Source organism: Mytilus californianus, unplaced genomic scaffold, assembly GCF_021869535.1.
Source record: "Mytilus californianus isolate M0D057914Y unplaced genomic scaffold, xbMytCali1.0.p SCAF_12, whole genome shotgun sequence".
Classification (NCBI taxonomy): domain Eukaryota; kingdom Metazoa; phylum Mollusca; class Bivalvia; order Mytilida; family Mytilidae; genus Mytilus; species Mytilus californianus.
Genome location: NW_026262604.1, coordinates 45,967,133 through 45,987,256, shown reverse-complemented (window position 1 = coordinate 45,987,256; position 20,124 = coordinate 45,967,133). Strand labels below are relative to the sequence as shown.

The window sequence follows — 20,124 nt, the reverse complement described above, 5'->3', positions numbered from 1 at the left end:
CCGACATAAAACTAAGACATAAAACATGATATGGCAAACAACAACGAGTAATACAGGATCACACAAATGTTTGTAATTATTGAGGGCGAGATTAAAAAAAAAACTAAAGTGAAATTATATCGTTAAAACTGTTACATCAGCTGGTGCACTTCGTAATTTTACACAGTAATTTCATAATAGGTACAAGAACACACGAACTTAAGCATAAGTGTGTAATATAAAGATAAAGGGTAATATATAAGTTTTCAATAGTGGGTTTGTCACTACGCTGGATGCGTCAAACATCGCGTAGCAGCGGCGAGTAACTCAATTTTTCGGAGTTTGGAGCAGATATTGCATCACTACTTTTTTTTAGAGGTTCCAGAAAATAAATGATATTCAGATTCCTCTTCCAATTAATTGAAATACTTTTAGATTAACTGACCCATTAAAAATTTAATAAAAGAAAAAAATGGAGCCTCTCTGTTTCAATCATTTGAAACATTTATTTTATTTATAACGAAAAGCTTTGAGTTGATATTTGATCAAAACTTGTTTTCTTATTGAAATTGAATATGAAACACAAAATAAAAATTTGTTGCTTCACCTGGAATTTTCTATATTGACTGCCTGTGACTCATTTTCTAATGAAAAAATTGTAACAACTGTAAAACAAAACCTATTAAAATGAGTGATGACAAAAACCATAATTAATTAATTAATATGAACAATAACCAAGCATTTATGTAGTTGTATATGCGTAGAAAATATAAATAAAAAAGTATTTTATACATTTTAAAAGATTTGAAGAAAAAAAAACTTTCGGTCACTGGTAAGTTGTCTATCATGGAAGCAATCCAAACCTGTGTAAAACATGTAAAATAATCATGAGTCGATGGATGGACAGACAGATTTTAAACGTCCACTGGAAATAATGCATGCATATTGAGGACTAGAATAAGTAAGTATGAATATATATGAATCCTGATATTGCTAGAACGACACACCGAACCAAAATTGGGTAACACACAGTCGTATGCATGACTGCATAATGACCAGTATTTGCTCTTGCAACTAAAAACATCATGCAAAGCAGCAAAAACCAATTTAAAGCCTTTGGTATGATCCAGTTGGAGATCAAACCATAGACTTTTCCTTCTCATCACGAGAACGCTACCACCAGACTCTTTAGGCGGACAAAAAGAGCAGGGGTTATTATAAATTTTATAAAAAAAGTATTAAGGATGTGTAAGTATGAGACAGGCGAACGATATTTCCTTCCTTCCAATCCTGATGGCGAATTGGCACATACAGATTACTTAAATGTAAAAATAAGGAGATGTAGTATGATTGCCAGTGAGACAACTATCCTACAAAGTTCAAATGAAATGGATGTAAGCAATTATAGGCAACCATACGGCCTTCAACAATGAGAAAAACCTATAACGTATAGTCGCATATTACAGGCCTCAACAATTCAATAGAGAAAACTAACGGCCTAATTTATAACAAAACAATTTATGAAAAACAAAAATGACACATACTAACGAACGACAACCTTTGAACTTACTCAGCTCACAAAAAAGTTATTGAAAAACTACCGAATAATGCACAAAAGAGTGGAAGACATCAAAGAGATATTCAACTCATAAGTCAATGACAAACTGACAACCACATAGCAAAAACACACGCGACGAAAAGATAAACAACACAAAACACAACATTGAAAATTGATCAACACGAACTTTACCAAAAACCGGAATTACCTCAGGTTCTTCCTTTCGTATTATTAGTAACAATAATGTGATGAAAGACGAAAACAGCAAGATTTTGGGTACGACAATTGGAACATAACCGTCGTCATCTGTGAAACAGTAATTTCATAATATTCAAGCAAATTCAAATACTTTATGTCGGGAATGCCAACGACACAACATTCACTACATAGAACATAGAACAGACCTATTATTATTCAGGGTTTCTTCTTAGATATGTGTCGGGTGGGTATATGTTGAGTTTCCAAGTAAAGTGGCACTTCCCTATTCATTATCAAGCAGGTTATGTAATGTGATTTACATCCAACACAAGTTTCAGGGGCTTTATTTGCGGAGACAGGAATTTACTTCTGATTGAGGTAGGACATACGGTTAGCAACCGTTTGGTCTTTGGATATCGATTTAGCCTGAGTATTCATAGACCCTTTCATTTTTTTTATTCTAATTTGCATGAAGAAGTAATAACGCAGTCACAAGACGTTGAATTTAAAAAGCAAATATTGCTACATGTATGTGAAAATTTAAGTAGCCTTAAACCTACATAATTATATTATAAACTGGTTTATTCTAGCTGAAACCAACACATGATGTACAGGTTATGTTAATTATTAATATAATCTCCTTATATAAATCTGTAAAACACGTTCAAGACAAATGTAATGTCAAATTACACTGTACATTTACATTAATAACATTAAATAGATATAACGTTGTTTTACAAGGTAACATATACTTGTGTGTCGTTTTTAATAGTGACATGTGCTGACCATTTATATTTATTTTCATTTACGGTTTATAAAATGTTAAATAATAATAAACAAAAGAAACACTTAGGTTTTCTGTCCCTTTTCATAGATTGCTTTAACCGTATTTGGTACAAATTTTTGGAGTTTTTCGGGTTTTAATTCTCTTCAACCTCTTATTTGATTGGGCCTTTCAAATGTTTTGATTTGAGCGCCTATGAGGAATATAATGTACAGAACCAGCGCGTATACATTGTAGGCCTTATAGTTATTATGAATTTTAACTACTTATGAGAACAATAATGATTGAAATTATTTTCTTAAAATTGGCGTGATAGGGAAACTATGATATGAGCTGCATCGGATATAAATTAACCTTATGTAAATGAATATCGATACGTCTGTTTACCTATTTGGGTTAAACAAAAATCTCTACGGAAAGTATGTAACTGTTTGAAATTGAGGTGTTATAAGAACCCACGAAATCTGACCAAATTTTACCGTTTTTTTTTGTATTTGAATGTTCCAAAATCAATCAAAGCCTTATACATGAACATATATACATGCACTTGCATAAGGTCGATTTCTATCCGATACAGCTCATATAATGATTAAATAATTGTTTTAATGTATAATCTGTGTTATATATTTCTTTCTTTAGGGTGACTAAAATATAAACAAATAATTCAAATTAGCCAGTTCCGTTAAGGGGTGTTTGAGATGAAGGGTTGGAAATTAAGACATCAGTTCGCGTGAAAATGAAGATATTCTGGATTATAACAAAATGCGAAAGCAGGCATTAGGCAAAGTATGTCAGACCAAATTGAACATTTTGAAATTTTCGGCAAAGTTACTCAAAATATTAGGTTGTCTTGTATCAAAATTTACTCAATGGAAACACTATACGTAGCTAAATAACAATGATAGAATATAAGAGAAGAGATTTTTGTATAGCTATCTACATAAAAACACCAAATATACAGTTCATTGAGTTTGCACCAGCTTGTCCACACTAATCTTACTCTTAAATGACACATGAAAAGAACAATTGGTATAACATGTACAACTTTACGCAACAGTGTAATGCAATGGGTACTACAAAATTGTGAAATTTGATATTATTGTTTAAACACCTCTGACCTTATTTAAGTTTCAAATTTTTAGATCATGTATGCGTCCTCAATGCTTCGTACTTATTGGTCTTTTCAATGTTTTGGTTAGGGCGTCTATTGAAGTCGAAACGCGGGTTTGGCGTACAAAATTTCAAGTCTGGTGTCAATGATGAGTTTATTTACAGTAACTGGGTCGATGCCACTGCTGGTGGAGGTTTCCTCCCCGATTGTATCACCAGCCTAGTAGTCAGCACTTCTGTGTTGACAGGAATTATCATTGATATGGTCATAATTATAAATTAACGGTTTACTAAACTTTTCATTTTTCCGAAATACTAAGGATTATCTGCCTAAGGAATATATTACCATAGATGTATTTTCACAACCTTTAGGAATGTTAGGTCCTCGATCCTCTTTAATTTGGTACTTTATGTTGCTTTAGAATTGTGTTTTCTACTTTTTTTAATTTGAGCGTCACTGATGAGTCGTTTGGCGTCACTAATGAGTCGTTTGGAGACGAAACGCGCATCTTGCGAACACAATTGCAATCTTGGAATCTATGCTGATTTTATATATGATATATGTTAAAAAATGAAAACAACACGTTAGAAAGTTCATGCGTTCGACGTGCTTTTCTGGATTTGTCTTCATTAGGAACGCCCAAAATCGAATATTTTAAAGCCAAAGATGTATAAGGACCGAAAACGTTGTAGAGCTATAAACCAAAAAGGACCTATAAAAATAGCCAAATCCATCTGCGGCCAACTTTTCCTGATGGAGCTGAAACCTTAGTTTTTGTATAATTTCAAAATTCATAAACAGGCAATTTCAGATGGTTCGTTATAAATCATGTCAGTATCGAAGTACTAACTACTGAGCTGATGTTAAATTTGTACTTAATCTTTGTACAGTTTGTATTTGTTACTTTGAAGCATTGCATTAAGATGACAAGTGTTGTTTTTGGTACTTTAATACCACAACAACTGAAGCACTGATGCATATCAATCAAATATAAAAAAATATTCATTTTGACACTTCTATCTATCAAATATACATTTAAAAAAGATAAATATATATATATATATATAACTTAAGGTTCCTCATCGCTTCTTTTAATGAGCTATCCATACGGCGGATCAAGATAGAAAAGGAAATTGTCCTTTCTATGATATTATAATAATCAATAGAAGCAAACAGAATGTATGAATGCTAATAAGACAATAATTCATTCAGACTAAACCCCCCCCACATAAAGAAAGATGTACATAATCAAAAGTCATCGTGTTGCGTCCAACAATGAGTAAAATGATAACCGTAAAATAAGGTATAACTGGTAAAAACAAGGGTACTTCGAAATTGAAAATGTAATATGTAATTTATGCTTCCATCATTTTTATTCAACAGGATTTCAGTATCTGCAAGAAAGGTCGACAACAAAGGAAAATATGATTGCTATCGTCATAAATTTCTAAAGTAACAGTGGTTTAAAAAGAACCACAGTTATGGTTTAGAATGGAAACGTTATTAACCAATTCTTCGTGTAGGGCAGTGTGACGTTCTTTGAACTAAAATGAAGTATCACAACAATACCACAGTGGCTCCTTGCATGGACACACAGTCAATTGTAATGATGCCAATCCACATTTCACTATCTTCCATCCTTTATTGACAATACATATTTATCATACTTATTGTTAATTTATCTACATTGAATATAAGCATAAATATTTAAAAGAAGATATTGGGTACCATGAAACAGAAACTCAACCATAAACCTAAACGGCGACATGCAGTCATATGTGGATCAGGGTCTATTTACCCTGTCTAAGCACCCGAGATCAAACCCGGTTTTCGGTAGGATTCGTGTTGCTTGGTCAATAGGTTTCTATGTTGTGTTTTGTAAACTGTTGTTTGTCTTTTGACCGTTTTCATTTTTTGAATACATTAGAAATAAAGTTTCAAACATCTGCCATCATACTGAATTCTCAAAATCTCAAACAAAAAAAAACAAAAAAAAAGAAAAAAACGTAGAAAAGAGAATAATTTGTTTCTTCGAAAAGTCCAAACAAGTTCACGAGTCCGTTAGAGCACACAAAGCTTCATAAAAATACTAAAATATTTTGTTACTTGTCGGACCTCTTTTTAAGTCGCGTATTTGAATCAAGTAATTACTGTACAATATCTATAAACATGTAACTGACAATGATCGAATGACCTTCTTTCAAAGATTATTTACGTATTAACTGTATGATGATAAATTTAATGTATACCCGAGAAGATACTTTTCCTGTGAAATTTTCCTGAAACGATTGATATACATCCTCAAAAGTAAATCAACATTTTCCAGTGATAAGCATATGTCATATTGCAAATAATATAATATAATATAATATAATAAATATTCTTCTGAAATTTAGTCTAATAATGTTAGATTTACAAACTTAATTTAGCAATTTTTTGTTCTTCCCTCAGCGGGGTTTGAACCCCTGCTTTCGTGAAATCGTGCCACCACTGCCTGAACTCTGTCTAGCGCCCGAGACCACTCGGCGATCTAGGCAACATTAGATATAGCTTTCGTTAGTCGAATAATGTCTTTCCTAGTTGCCATCATCTAGGGTTGTAAACAGTGCATGATGTATTACGACAAGTAGTATATACATCTTGCGAATCGGTTGTATTTGTTTAGCATAATGGATGATAATTTTACTAACCATGCAGTCATGTGAACCGTAGAATACAAAACTCCTTCTGTAATTTATATAATATCCTATGTGTGAGATGGTTTGCTTGCGATACGTCCCGTTAATGAATTGTTCTCGTGATAATGACGTCATTCACTGTTTCTTTTACACGGTAAGTTTATTTTTTTTCTTCTAAGCTCATATAAAATAACGTTGAAATTATGTGTTTTATACAAGGACGATAATTCTTTTGGCTCTAAATTGCTTATTTCGGTTGATCTTTTGAAATAGTAACAAAACAATACTTGTTATTCGTATCTTCTTTTGTAAATATAAAAAAAAAAATCAGCATTTTATAAAAGGTGTATGGTTAAAAATAATATAAAAAAGGAAACAAAACTGACAAACAAAACAAGTCAGCAAAAATGAAATGCATCTTCTATATCATTAGGCTTTTTTATCAGGGGTTGACAACACGTCCCATGAATATAATTGTTCCAGTTAAATTATCACGAATCGCAAAAATAAATGGATGATTCGCTGTAAATTGGAAAAAGTCTTTCTTACCACCCCTTTTTGGTAACACAACTGTGCTTCTTGGTGCCTCGGTCCCTTCTTCGTTAACCTCTATAAATGCTTTGTGGACAGCAGTGCTGACGTAAAGAGACCGGTTAACGTTAGCCATGTTCTTGAAATTTGCTAATCGCCGATTGAATATGTTGGTCATACCACGAGCCTTAAGTATTGGAATCAAATCGTACCCGGTCTCTATTTTGAACTTTGGTACTTTGATAACAGTCTTTTGTGTACGTAGTCCACCAAGAATGTTTTTGAAAGTATTCAAAGATAGTTTAGATTCAAGTTTCTTGAGTCCATTTGCATCATTTGGAAGAATAAATATCATAGACAATCTCTTTCCGCTATAATGCAGCTGAAGAATTTTACAGTTCAATGCAGTATTTCGCCCAGACTTCACGTTATAAATGGCATTCATCATATAAACTTGTTTTCGTACGTGCTGGCTGACGCGAAATGTTTCCCTTTTAGTTTTTGTCTGGTCAAATTTAGCGTCCCATGATCCTTTAAAATAAATAGCATTAACCAAAACTAAAGCTGTGCTGGCGTCTATCATTTTCTTTTTAATCACATTTTTAATTTTGTTATTGGTTTTTCCTGCAATCCAATCATTTATACTTTTCCTCGATTTTTCTCGCTGTCCTGTAAAGTCCATTAGTTTCATCGCACTTCCATAATAACGCCGGACCTTATCTTTGTAAGAAGAAAAAGCATTACTTCCGTATAATCTGTTAGCTACCAAAAGCGATGCACCTTTTTTTGCTTTCCTGGTCAGCTTTAATTCGAGTCGTTTGTAATTAAAATGCACGTTCGTAGGCAAAGTATGCAAGTACATAGATGACATCATTTGATTTTTGGTCGTCCCATCCGTACCCAGCATGAGCATGAGCAGAGCGGTGGTGATACTGTATGGTGATAATACTTCATTACCGTCTTTTGGTACCTTATTATACAAAGAGAATGCAAAATTTCCGATCGCTTGTTCAAACGCGATGTTTGAAACAAGTCCTCGAGCTAAAGCCATTAAAAAGGAATTTATATCAGTATTAAAGATCACAATGTCTACATGTTCTTATAAATACCTAATGTAATGCTACGAGTATAGTCATGTGGCCTGACCTCGTTAACATAAACAGTTTCAGGTATTCCCCGTTTCATTTTATAATGAATAAAAGGTTATTTACCCAAAAATACAGAAGTTTTCTGGGTTTTGTTAATAGCTTAAGTTCAGTAAAATAACGGATTCACAAAATATTGTTTTTGTTTTATTTTTTTTTTTGTAAAATAAATTATCTATTTCTTAATATAAGGCCTTAAACATTTTTCTTAAAAACTACATTTTAGTTATGCGCATCTTATCTAAACTATATACAACTATTAATAATAAAAGTCCTGAATTTTCGTACTGAAGATAAAGCAGTATTTTGCATTTCAGGAGTTATTGGTTATGTTCAAATGCGACGTTTATTTGCCGTAGGTGTGTATTACGATTTGCGATAAACAACTATTTAATCGTTCAAACGTGTGTAAAATATTTTTAAACCACACCAATACAAGTTGTAAAGACTTTTTTCCCTGATATTCTTCTTGTGTTTATTTTGTTCTTTTTAATCACAATACTAAATAGTTTTATCACAGCAGACATCTGCAATAGAAAAAAGTAGTAACAAACGAACTCCAAGGTAAATTCAAAAAGGGGGAATTCCGTAAAATCTGACACAATCAAACACAAGATTTCATAAACCAACAGAACACATGGAAAGCAGTTGTCAAAATTCAGGACTTGGCACAGGCATTTTCTGCATGAAAGAAAAACATCCCATTTGTATGACAAATGTTTATAGTTCAATTATAACTAATATTCTCCATGTTGGTATATCGTGTTGACGCTACATGAAAAGTCGTGTCCGAAGGCTTTATCATGTTTATCATTCAATAGTACCTATATCATTTTCTTACTATCTAGAAAGAATGAATAGCTATCTCATCATTCAAAATACAAAAAGCGGTTTAAAGTAATGAATAACTTATAACCCAAGTTTGTGGATATCATATAGTCTACATGATATAATTCGTAGTATTGGTCTCAAAAACCATTGACACACTCCTCATTTTATGTATGATGACTTGATTCCTCATGACAATATGTCTTGTCTTGCACAGATATCTTATCTCTGTATGATGTCAACACAAATTCCCTCTCCCTTAAGTTAATATCTTTTTATATCTCTAACGAGCCAACTTCATATATATTTCTATTTTTATTAACAAGATGCATTGACTGCAATATACATCCTCTCTCCTGGAACGACTTCCTTCCGTCGAAACGTGCTGATTCATAAAAAAAAATCGTTACAATGCAAGATACAAATACTTCTTGGGGTTATCACTACAATTATTATTCCTGAATTATTTCACATATAACTGTGACTCAAACCATCAAATTATTTATATATTCTTCTTCTTCTGCTCTATCCATTGACTGCATTTAAGCCCTTCAACCTTAAGCCATATATATTTTTATCCTTATCGACGATGAACATTGACTCCAAGAAACCATGATGTGACATGCCAACTTCAAGTCAAGGGATAATAATTGTCTTAAAAAGCCTGGGAGTCCCTATCCTAATCTATATAGCCCATTTTTCATTTTTACACGCATTGGTTGTCATATTAAGACAAATCAAACTTGTAAAAAGAAAAACACATTTTGAATCAATACCTTCTTCTCCATATTTGATGGTCCTAAAGGGCAAGCGACAATAATGTTACAGTTTAGAAGTGGCACAAATTGTTTTAAATCCTTAGATTTTATAAACAAAACTATATAACATTTCTTGATGTTAGGAATATCAGTTTGTACATCTTTTGCATCGACGTTTCCTAATGTTAATATTTATAATGAACTTTTGAAACTAAGTTACGCGAAATAACCCCCGTGCCAAATTTGAATATCAATCTTTTACAGTAATATCAAGCTGTCATGTTGAGCACAATTTACGCAATTGCAATGTTAATATTATCTGGCCTTCGTGTGCGCAATGAACAACGCACTTGCAGTTTTAGCCTTGACGTCATTGTGTTACTTTGTTATAACTAATACATACTATTGATTCTTTTACACATAACGCGATCGGAATGCATATGTTTTCTAAATTGGTACCTTATAAGTCAATTTCATACAATACAAATTTTGTAAACAGCTACATGTGCATTTTATATTTACATCAATTTGCTACTCGATCATCCGGGTCTAACGGGAATCTAAGCTGAAGGATTAAAAACTTTTACAAAACCAACAGGGCGATGCACATCTTTTTTTATAACTTGAATGATATCTGCGCAGGTATATGACTTGTGGATTTTTTCTTTTTGCATGACGTCATCGGTCTTTTTTGACACAACTCTCTCCTATGGCATAAACATAAAAAAGACGATAAAAATCTTTCGTCTTTAGACAATCTAACTTCTCAAAAATTTCATGCAAAGAACGATATATAACTGGCTCGTTAAGATGTTTGACAAAATATATCACATTTCTAAAGTTCTAACCACCATTGATTCTATAATAGAACATGGCGACCAGAAATATTGTGATGAGTTATATTCAACCAATGGTGTCATTCATATGTGAATTTTCATAAATTAATATAAAATAAGAAGATAATAATAACTTTTCAGTGAGTGCAAACATCTCATTTATCCAAGTGAACTTGAGATTTTAGATGCTACCGAAACCAGAAGTTTGATTCATATTTTCAGCTTTTCCACTATATTGACATAGATGGACGACTCTGAACTAAGATATATGTCAAACGTAATGATGTCAACTTTCCAATTGTAATCTCCCTATTTTTCGGGAGTAACAGACAGGCTGATTAAGATATGAAATAATCATATTGTCTACAACTTCGTTTTTAGAGTATTAACCAATCTGTTACCTTGTTGGTAGTAAAATACGTCAAAAAATGACGTTTTACGGCCTATAACGCGATGATGTTACGATTGTTTCGACGTTTTATCGTATGTTTTCTTCTAGAACACGACTTTAAATACTGTGCACCGTAAAACAAAGTCGGTGACCCTATAATTTTTTTTCATTAAAACGGAAATTAATGTACCAAAAACATATACTTCTTTTAGAAAAATCTACGGACTTGTATTTAAAGACACATTTAAGAACATTTTCGTCGATTGTATGTGGATTTTATACAAATGTGCAACTATTTTGAAAAAATTCAATCAGTAATATTTCAGAAAATAAAGGAGATAAATGCATTATATTTTTTTAGATTTTCGTTTAGAAGTTCAAAGAACCAAAGTTGTATGCAAATCTGTAACATAGTCCATAGTCTGTAACGACCATAAATAGAAATTTTACCAAATTGTATGGTACCACCAGGATTTGGTTGACCGATACAATATGTCTGTGTCTAAACTCACTAGTGACTTGTTTTTGCAGTCTTAGATCTTTAGAGAGCGGAATAGTCGTCTGATATGCAATTTATCGATTGTGTCTTATTCCCGGATGTGACATTTTGACTTAATGTATGGTATAATGAGACACTAACCCTGTCAACTCACCTAGTCTCAATCTTTTTGGAGTTTGTGGGATTCCCTAGGTTTTTTTGTTGCCTTGATTTGGGATGTCTTCATAATCGATTTATAAGACTTGAACATCGATAAACTACTGTTGGCTTTCATGTTTAATTATTGAAATATTGTTGAAACATTTTCTACAATCTGTCTTGAACAGGTATTACTGTTTATTTTATGTTAAACTTGAATGCTAGGTTTGTGTTAGTTTCGCAAATAAAGCAATCTGCAAGCGAAGACTATATCTGAAACTTTAGACAGGACTGTAAGAGGTCAAAACAGATTTATATATGTATATATATATATATAGATTGCCTAACAATGTAATTTTAACACACTATTTAGTATGTAAATATAAGAATGTTTAAAATATTTACAAAATGATGAAAATAAACGCAATATTTCGCTAGACTAACTAGCTTTATCAAGCGTGCATCTATCCAGGTGAAATCGGATGTAGATGATAAGAAACTTTTGCAGCTCAATGTATATGTTGCACTTGAATTTAGCTGCCTTGAAAATAATAAATAATTTGAATGAAGTTCAAGATTTTTACAAAATTGGTAGTTGAAGTTAGCAACGTCCATTGGCCAATATTACAGGATAAAAAGGACGATGCTGTGTACTAAATTATTCTTTATCTTTCCTGTATCTTTTCTCATCTTTTTCGTTAAGACCATCAGGTTCTAAAGTGTGGAGTTGGTGGATCCAAAAATTTTTCTCTTCTCCTTCTCGCCGTGGTGTCCCACTCGGTGTTGACTTCTATGATTTGGAAGGTAACATTATCAAAAGAATGTTTCGTTGAACGAAGATGTCTTGTGAGAGGACAGTTTTTGTTGGTTTTGTACCATGAACGATGGTTATTGAGCCGAATATTAAATAACCATCGTTCATGGTACAAAACCAACAAAAACTGTCCTCTCACAAGACATCTTCGTTCAACGAAACATTCGTTTGATAATGTTACCTTCCAAATCATAGAAGTCAACACCGAGTGGGACACCACGGCGAGAAGGAGAAGAGAAAATTTTTGGATCCACCAACTCCACACTTTAGAACCTGATGGTCTTAACGAAAAAGATGAGAAAAGATACAGGAAAGATAAAGAATAATTTAGTACACAGCATCGTCCTTTTTATCCTGTAATATTGGCCAATGGACGTTGCTAACTTCAACTACCAATTTTGTAAAAATCTTGAACTTCATTCAAATTATTTATTATTTTCAAGGCAGCTAAATTCAAGTGCAACATATACATTGAGCTGCAAAAGTTTCTTATCATCTACATCCGATTTCACCTGGATAGATGCACGCTTGATAAAGCTAGTTAGTCTAGCGAAATATTGCGTTTATTTTCATCATTTTGTAAATATTTTAAACATTCTTATATTTACATACTAAATAGTGTGTTAAAATTACATTGTTAGGCAACCTATAATTTTATTTGTGTAATTGAATTAATCTCTGTACTGATTAATCCACACTCCCATAGATTTGTATGTCATGTGCTGCTATTTATAGGCACTTATATATATATATATATATATATATATATATATATATATATATATATAGCTATCTCGGCATAGGAAAGTCACCTGTAGATATGAGAAGACTTAAAGTCATCATCCATATTTTTCATGATTACTTGCATAATATACGATGCATTGACTAACTTCTTGGATAATTTTGAATAATATTTACAGATAATTACTTAAAATGAAAAAATCTCCAATTAAATGGAATTATTATGTGATATATACCAATCACCTCCTTATATGGGTTTAAGAAGTGGCGACCTTATCTTTGACCTTAATTAATTGGCTACTTTACTTCAAGAATATCTCAAGTACATAGATTTGGGATATACAGGCACCAAATGATCACGTGACACGTAGGTAGAATGGTAGATTAAGTCTCCCGATATATATAGATTTTGTGACGTCATGATCAAAGAAGTAGATAAGGTGTTCATTTGTAGTTACATTCGAGGTTAAAGTGATCAGTTATATGATACATATATAAAAGTGCTACGTAAATATCGTCTGGAATTTCCAACACGTCACAGAATAAAACAGTATGGCGATTGTTTACATCGAAAGATAGAGAAATCATTGTTATTATATATATATACCAAACGAATGCTAGCGAGGTAAATAACTTTGTAATGTAAGATAGAAATGATTGTATACAAAAGAGGGGTGCAGGACCTTTTTCGGGACGTCGGGATCAGGTGTTTTTAAGCTTGGGATTTCGGGATTGACCCTTTGGGGATCCGGGATTTTTTTTTTCGATGTTCGGGATGTCGGGATTTTTTTTTTGTAATTCGGGACCTCGGGATTTTATGTTTTTAATCCCGGGATTTGGGGATCAGAACCCCTCCGACCCCCTCTAACAAAATGTAAAAGATTTAGAAATTAATGTTGAGATCGTTGTCTAATCTTTTATATTCATGACATTTTCTTATTAAGAAAATATAATCCCAAAATGTCGAACACAAATCTAAAACAAACATGACAAAGTTCTCTAGATCTAAATGTCTCTGTCTAAATAAAATAAAAATGAATTGTTGTATTTGAAAATTGACAAGCTTGCATATCATGCAAATAGTAAGGTGAAAGCAGGGACTTTAGTATAGAAAGTCCCTGGGGGAAGCGAAATGTATTTGAATGGGCTTATTCAATTGAATTGTAGTACTGAGGTGTAGTAATCTGGAATTGTTGTTTCAAAGAACAATATTCCCGACGCATTATTCTGCTGAGTCAGCAGCCACTAGCTCTTTCTCCCAAATCACCCATCCCTTTTCTGTCCTATCTTTGCATCCCTCTGTCCTTACATGTATAATTCAATCCAATGCATTTGTTTGTTTTTTTAGAAATCAGATACTGTTCAACGAAAAATGATAATGGTAACTACTGCAAATAGCTTTTTCCAACCCTGAACCACTTTCAAACCTGCAAATTTATTCAATTGGTACAATTTTTCATCTACAAAAGTGGTCAAATTGTCCCATTCGACCAGAATATGTATGCAACCGTTGGTCTTAGTCTTAATAATAGCCTACCCTAGGTTTTTTTTTGTCATTTTTCATTATGCACTGCTAAAGTCAGAATGTTTCTCCCATAGACTCACTGTAAAAAAACATAAAATAAGAAGTTAAAAAAAACTACCTACTCACCCTAACTTTTTTAGGTGTTACCACAAATACTATTTTATTTGGCCTAAACATGGATATTTTTAAATAGAGCAAGTAAACCCTAGGCAAAATTGTGATAAAGTTTTAAAGATTTAGGTGTACATATCAAGTAACTTAAAGCAGTGGTTTACTTTCACATTTACCTCAGCACTAACACCAAAAGAGCATTTAAAGCCATGCATGATTGCCATGCCCAGGGGGTTACTTCCTATATTTCTAGTGGTATGAGTGTGCCGCAAAACAGGGTTGCCTCTTCATGCCCTAGGCCTGCTGGTTAGAACAGGTCCCATTTTCATGTCCTTCTGGTTTGAACAGGGTCGCTTTTTCATGCCCTGCTGGTGAGAACAGGGTCTTTTATAAACAAAGTATTTGTCTAGAACAGGATAGCTTATTTAACTGTTTAAAAGATAGTCTAGAACAAGGGTCTAGAACAGCATCTATTTTATATGGTCTAGTGCAAATAATCTTAACAACTGACATCTTTGTCTAGAACAGGGTATTTTTTTCAATATTTCTGTTTAGAACAGGGTATGTTTTTCAATGTTTTCTGGTTAGAACAGGGTATGATTTGGCAAGTGCTGTTGGCACAGTTATACATGAAAGAATAGTCAGAACCCACCCCCACCCACCCCTGGGGTGTTGCCATGTCTTCTATTTTTTCAATAGAAGTGAATACATGTTAACTAACAACAACAACAACAATACTTTATTCTAAGAGGGTTACACAGTTAGCTATATAACTATATACATTGCATACATTAGTATAAAAAGTCAAGTTATGATAATAAAGTTCAATATATACAACTTAATAAAATGTTATGAAAAAATAAACATGATGACATAATCAGTTTTCAATATTATTTATACAGCTAGGTTGATTTCAATAAATGATCTGTTATTTTGTATTTGAAAGAATTAACATTTGTAATATTTCTTAACGGTATTGGCAAATTATTCCACAAGAATGGTCCAGAATACATAAAAGATTTTTTTAACAATACATACTCTTGGTAATAAATGCATGTTACCACAGCACAGGCACTTGTCTCAGAATTTTTTTTCCTAAAGTACATTTATATAGGGGGAAATTAAAAAAAAATTCTGATACATTAAGCGCCTGTCTACATGTCCTTTTATTATGGATACACTGACACATCATATCTTTAGCTACATTAAATTCTCCACTGCTCATATCGACAAATGGGTTAATGAAACTGCAATAAATAATTGAACCAGTCCTTATACTCCTGATGCTGTATAAATCATTATTAAACATAAAGAGATATATATATACAGCTTTCCATTACATGCATTTAATTTTAGCATATTTTTTAATACAATTTTTTACAGCTATATTTATTTATATGAATAGATAAAAATTAGCAGTGCCATTTGAAAAGAACATTTGAAATGTAAGTTAAAAAATGTTTTAAAATGTCACAACATTCAAATGAAACATGCATTTTTTTTTGTTTTAGTTTAACAATTTTTGCACATAAATTAACAATAATCTTTATTGTCAAATAAACTTATTTAAACATGGGAACAGTATATCTAATATCAATATATATGTTCCTGTTTTAAAAAAAAACAAACAAACATACATACACTCATACATATAATATACATAGATATCAGTTACAAGTCACTTTAACAAAATAAATAAACGATTAAATGCAGTTTATTGATAACTCACATAAATAGTGTCAAGTGAATGCAAAAGGTAAACAGAGGAAAAGCCGAAAAATTAACACAAGTTTTCCGACTATGTTTTTTCTATTACATATATTATTATCTGGTACCCAACTCCATTTCAAAGACTCGAATGCAGAATAGATGCTTACAAGTCTAGGTTCCAGGTGAGAGAATCTCGTTTTAATGCGACCATCTGTTGTTCGTGCTGAAAATAAACAGATGATACAATAACATGCAATAATGAGAGTAGTACAGAGAATCTAGACAGATGTCTTAAAATACATCTACATGTACTTGTTTTGTCGTAAGTATTGTCCATTTGGGTGGTTGTGCCACATTGATATGTACGATAAAAGAAACAAAAAAAGCATTGGCCATTGTGGTCAGACCCATGTAATATATGTTTTCGTACAGGCTGACCATCAAGGCACATGCACTTGTATCTGCAAAAGGGGGTTTACTATCCACAAACTAAATAATTCAAGTGATAATTCAAATTAATCTTTGGATTCTTTCAGTTCAACCATATTCACTGGAAATCAACCTGCAGGAAAATGCACAGAAATCAGTGACGGATCCATGAATGTCCATTATAGTGGGAGTCCATTGCATGATTGCTTAACCCTCTTGCTGCCGCAGGTACACATGTGTCCACACCAACTGTGTCGGAGGGACACATATGTCCCTGTTTTAATTTGTGCAAGCTTCTTATCATTGCTGTGTCTTTTTCAAATAAAAGACGAAGATACATGTAAAGCAGGGTCATATTTTTCTTCATTGGGTCCCAACTGTAACGGTCATCATGGCGTGATGTCATATATCGAAACGAAGTCATTGTTGGACATCTGACGTCACAGACATCGTATTTTCTGGCACTCAAAATACAACCTTGAAAAACAACTGGCAGCAAGAGGGTTAAGAGGGGGCCCACTCGGGTCATGCTTCAGTTATTCCCTATGTAATCAACTAAATTTTTCCTAGGAAAGGGGGGTCCAGGGCCTCCACCCTAAATCCGCATCTGGAAATGTATATACAGTAGGTATGACTAGTAAACTCGTTGATGGGGATGGCATTTACTAACCTGCTACTTTAGAAATTTAACCTGCCTCTTCAAAACTTACTGACCCCACTGCTACTATGCAAATCAAAGGAAAAATAATAAATCGGTTGGGACAATACAAATATTCAGCGAATTTTTAACAAACTTTAACATATTCTGATCAAATAATAAACATTCTATAAGTAGATAACAATGATGAATAAATAAAATCAGGGCGAATTGACCCCTTGGCGAACAGGTATTAGAGCAAACAGGTACTAGGGCGAACAAATCCAGATTCATTTGATTTCGTACTAGTCTGTATGCTTGCTTTGACACAGGAAATTGTGACGTCAAAATGCATTCTTAATAACATGAAAACCCATACAAGGAGGATACATGTACATGTATGTACATGTATTCATGACCACAAGAGATTGTATCAGATGTTTTTAGGCAGAAATAAATATGCAAATCAACTGTTATGTGATATACATAACCTCCCATGAATCCTGGTCTATTCGGGCAAAATCATATGTGCTTACTTTTACGTTCATCCCTTTTACATTTGCACCTTACAAGTTTGCACATGTTCATGAAAGTTTTGTGTTGAATAACTTTTTCATTGTGCTTTAGTTAGAATGGTTAGTGTAATGCGATAAAAAATATATATAAAACAAGTTTATTTTTATTGTTTTAAAATGAAGTGTAATTCTAAAACCTAAAACGGTTTTCTTTTGTGAATTATTTTCAATTTAAAGAAATGAATAATGTCATAAAGATCAAATACTAAGCCATTCATCATCAAGACTTGTATTTAAGAGCAAAGATAACGAGGAGTAATTAACTTTAATAGAAAGTGAAAAAATGTTGCTTGCAAGGTAAATTCGTCTGAAACTGTCATATTTGTAGAAATAAAATGATCATTGAACATCGATCGTGAATCCGTGTGTCGGGAAATATGTGACAATCAACACGGGTACAGAATCACCGCAGTTTCTGTATAATGTCACTGGTAAATAATTTCAATGGTTTTAACTTAAACGAATTTGTAAAGTTTTTTATACTGTAAATTCCGAAATTATTGCGATGTTTTTATTATTGCGAAAAATGCGACAGGGTTATAATCGCAATAATTTAAACTCGCATTTTGAAATTTTTTATATGAATTAAACAAGATTTTTCTCAATATCGCAAAATTTAGAATCGCATTTTAGTCTAAAATGACAAAATCGCAATATTAAATGCACGCAATAATTTCTGAATTTACAGTATCTACATGTATCTGCCAAAAATAGGATTAAACAATAATACGCACAGAAGCGTAATGTGAAACTACGGAAACTGGTCAGCTGTTCATTTATAAAAAAAATTTGTTTTAAAAAGTTGTATACCAAATATCTTAACCATACTCGATTTTATTAATTCTGAATGAACATGTTCTCTGCAAATAACAAAGGGGTGAATTATAAGCAAAAGGTACATGTAGATGATGGAAGTAGAAGTTTTTTTCAGACCAATGACTTCTAATGAAAAGGGGAATACACCTCTGTCTACACTGTCAGTATAAGCAGATTTCATTGCTTCTCCTAATCCCAACCAAGCTCCAGTTTTAGCAATTGATAAAAGCAAGCACCATGTTTCTGGTTTCAGTGACAAGTGCCTGACTGAGTATCATGGCTTAGAAATGTTAAAGGGGGTATAAGCAAAAGTTATTGTGAGTGGGGGTTTAATTTTTAACCCTGAAGAGGATAAAGACAAAGTTGAGGAACAGACTGTCCAACAAAATAACACTATCTTGAAACAATATCCCTAGAAGGAGCAGAGAGTAGAGATGAATATTTATATTTTGACTTCTTTAATTGACTGAATATAAACATGATAACTTTTGTGTTTAAAATCAATTTATTTCATATATATATTCTTGTAATTCATTAATACTCTGCATTATTAAACACATAACACAAAGCATTATAATTCATATTGCATGTCATGATTTATGACTTATTGCTTCAGATCACAAACGTTCACTCTAAAAAAAAGAGTTACACGCCCTTGAATTTTGCGCCTTAAAAAAATCCTGGGGAGAACACTGAAGTGGAAAGGTATTAATATTACATTGTAGTTGTAATGTCATGAATGTGTAAGTTGCAATTGTTTCCCAATCAAAGGTAAATAAATAGGTTTAAACTAAATGGCTAAAATTCACAAGCTTTTAAATAATTATCTTAATTTTTGGGAAGTTTACTATAGCAATACTTTCCTTAGGCGTCAGCCTCAAACTTCCCGTGACAGACTATCGCAAATGTTCTGCTCCAAGATAATATAGTACTAGTGTTTGAATACTGATTCTAGGAAGATGCTTTTAAAATTTTGAGTTCCTTTTGAAAAAATTACAGCTGGAATTAAAAAGGAATGAATGTTCACCCAAAATTCAGGTGAATTTAACTTCATTTTGAAAATAAGTATTACAAACACTACTTTGCGGATTTTCCATTCGCTGAAGAGAAAATCAAAAGAAATCTCTGTGGGACATCGTTTCATTCATGAATATTTCATGAATGAACATTTTCCCGCATAATTTTTGCTATTTACGATATTTACAAATGTTTATTTTTAAATATAAAGTAAAAGCCTGAGTGTATCGAAAGACTCCTGTATTGATGACTGACATTACTGAATGCAACTTGTTTATATTTTGACCAAGCCGTAACCCGAATAATTCAGTCGTT

At 32.6% G+C, this 20,124-nt stretch overlaps 1 protein-coding gene across 1 annotated transcript; it reads right to left on the bottom strand.

The window, feature by feature from the left end:
- Nucleotides 1-4,900: 4,900 nt before the first annotated feature.
- Nucleotides 4,901-7,894, bottom strand: LOC127721898 (leukocyte elastase inhibitor A-like). The gene has a single exon (XM_052228714.1). The coding sequence runs from the start codon at nt 7,888-7,890 to the stop codon at nt 6,751-6,753; it is 1,140 nt and encodes a 379-aa protein (XP_052084674.1). The 5' UTR covers nt 7,891-7,894; the 3' UTR covers nt 4,901-6,750.
- Between the last annotated feature and the right edge of the window lie 12,230 nt (nt 7,895-20,124).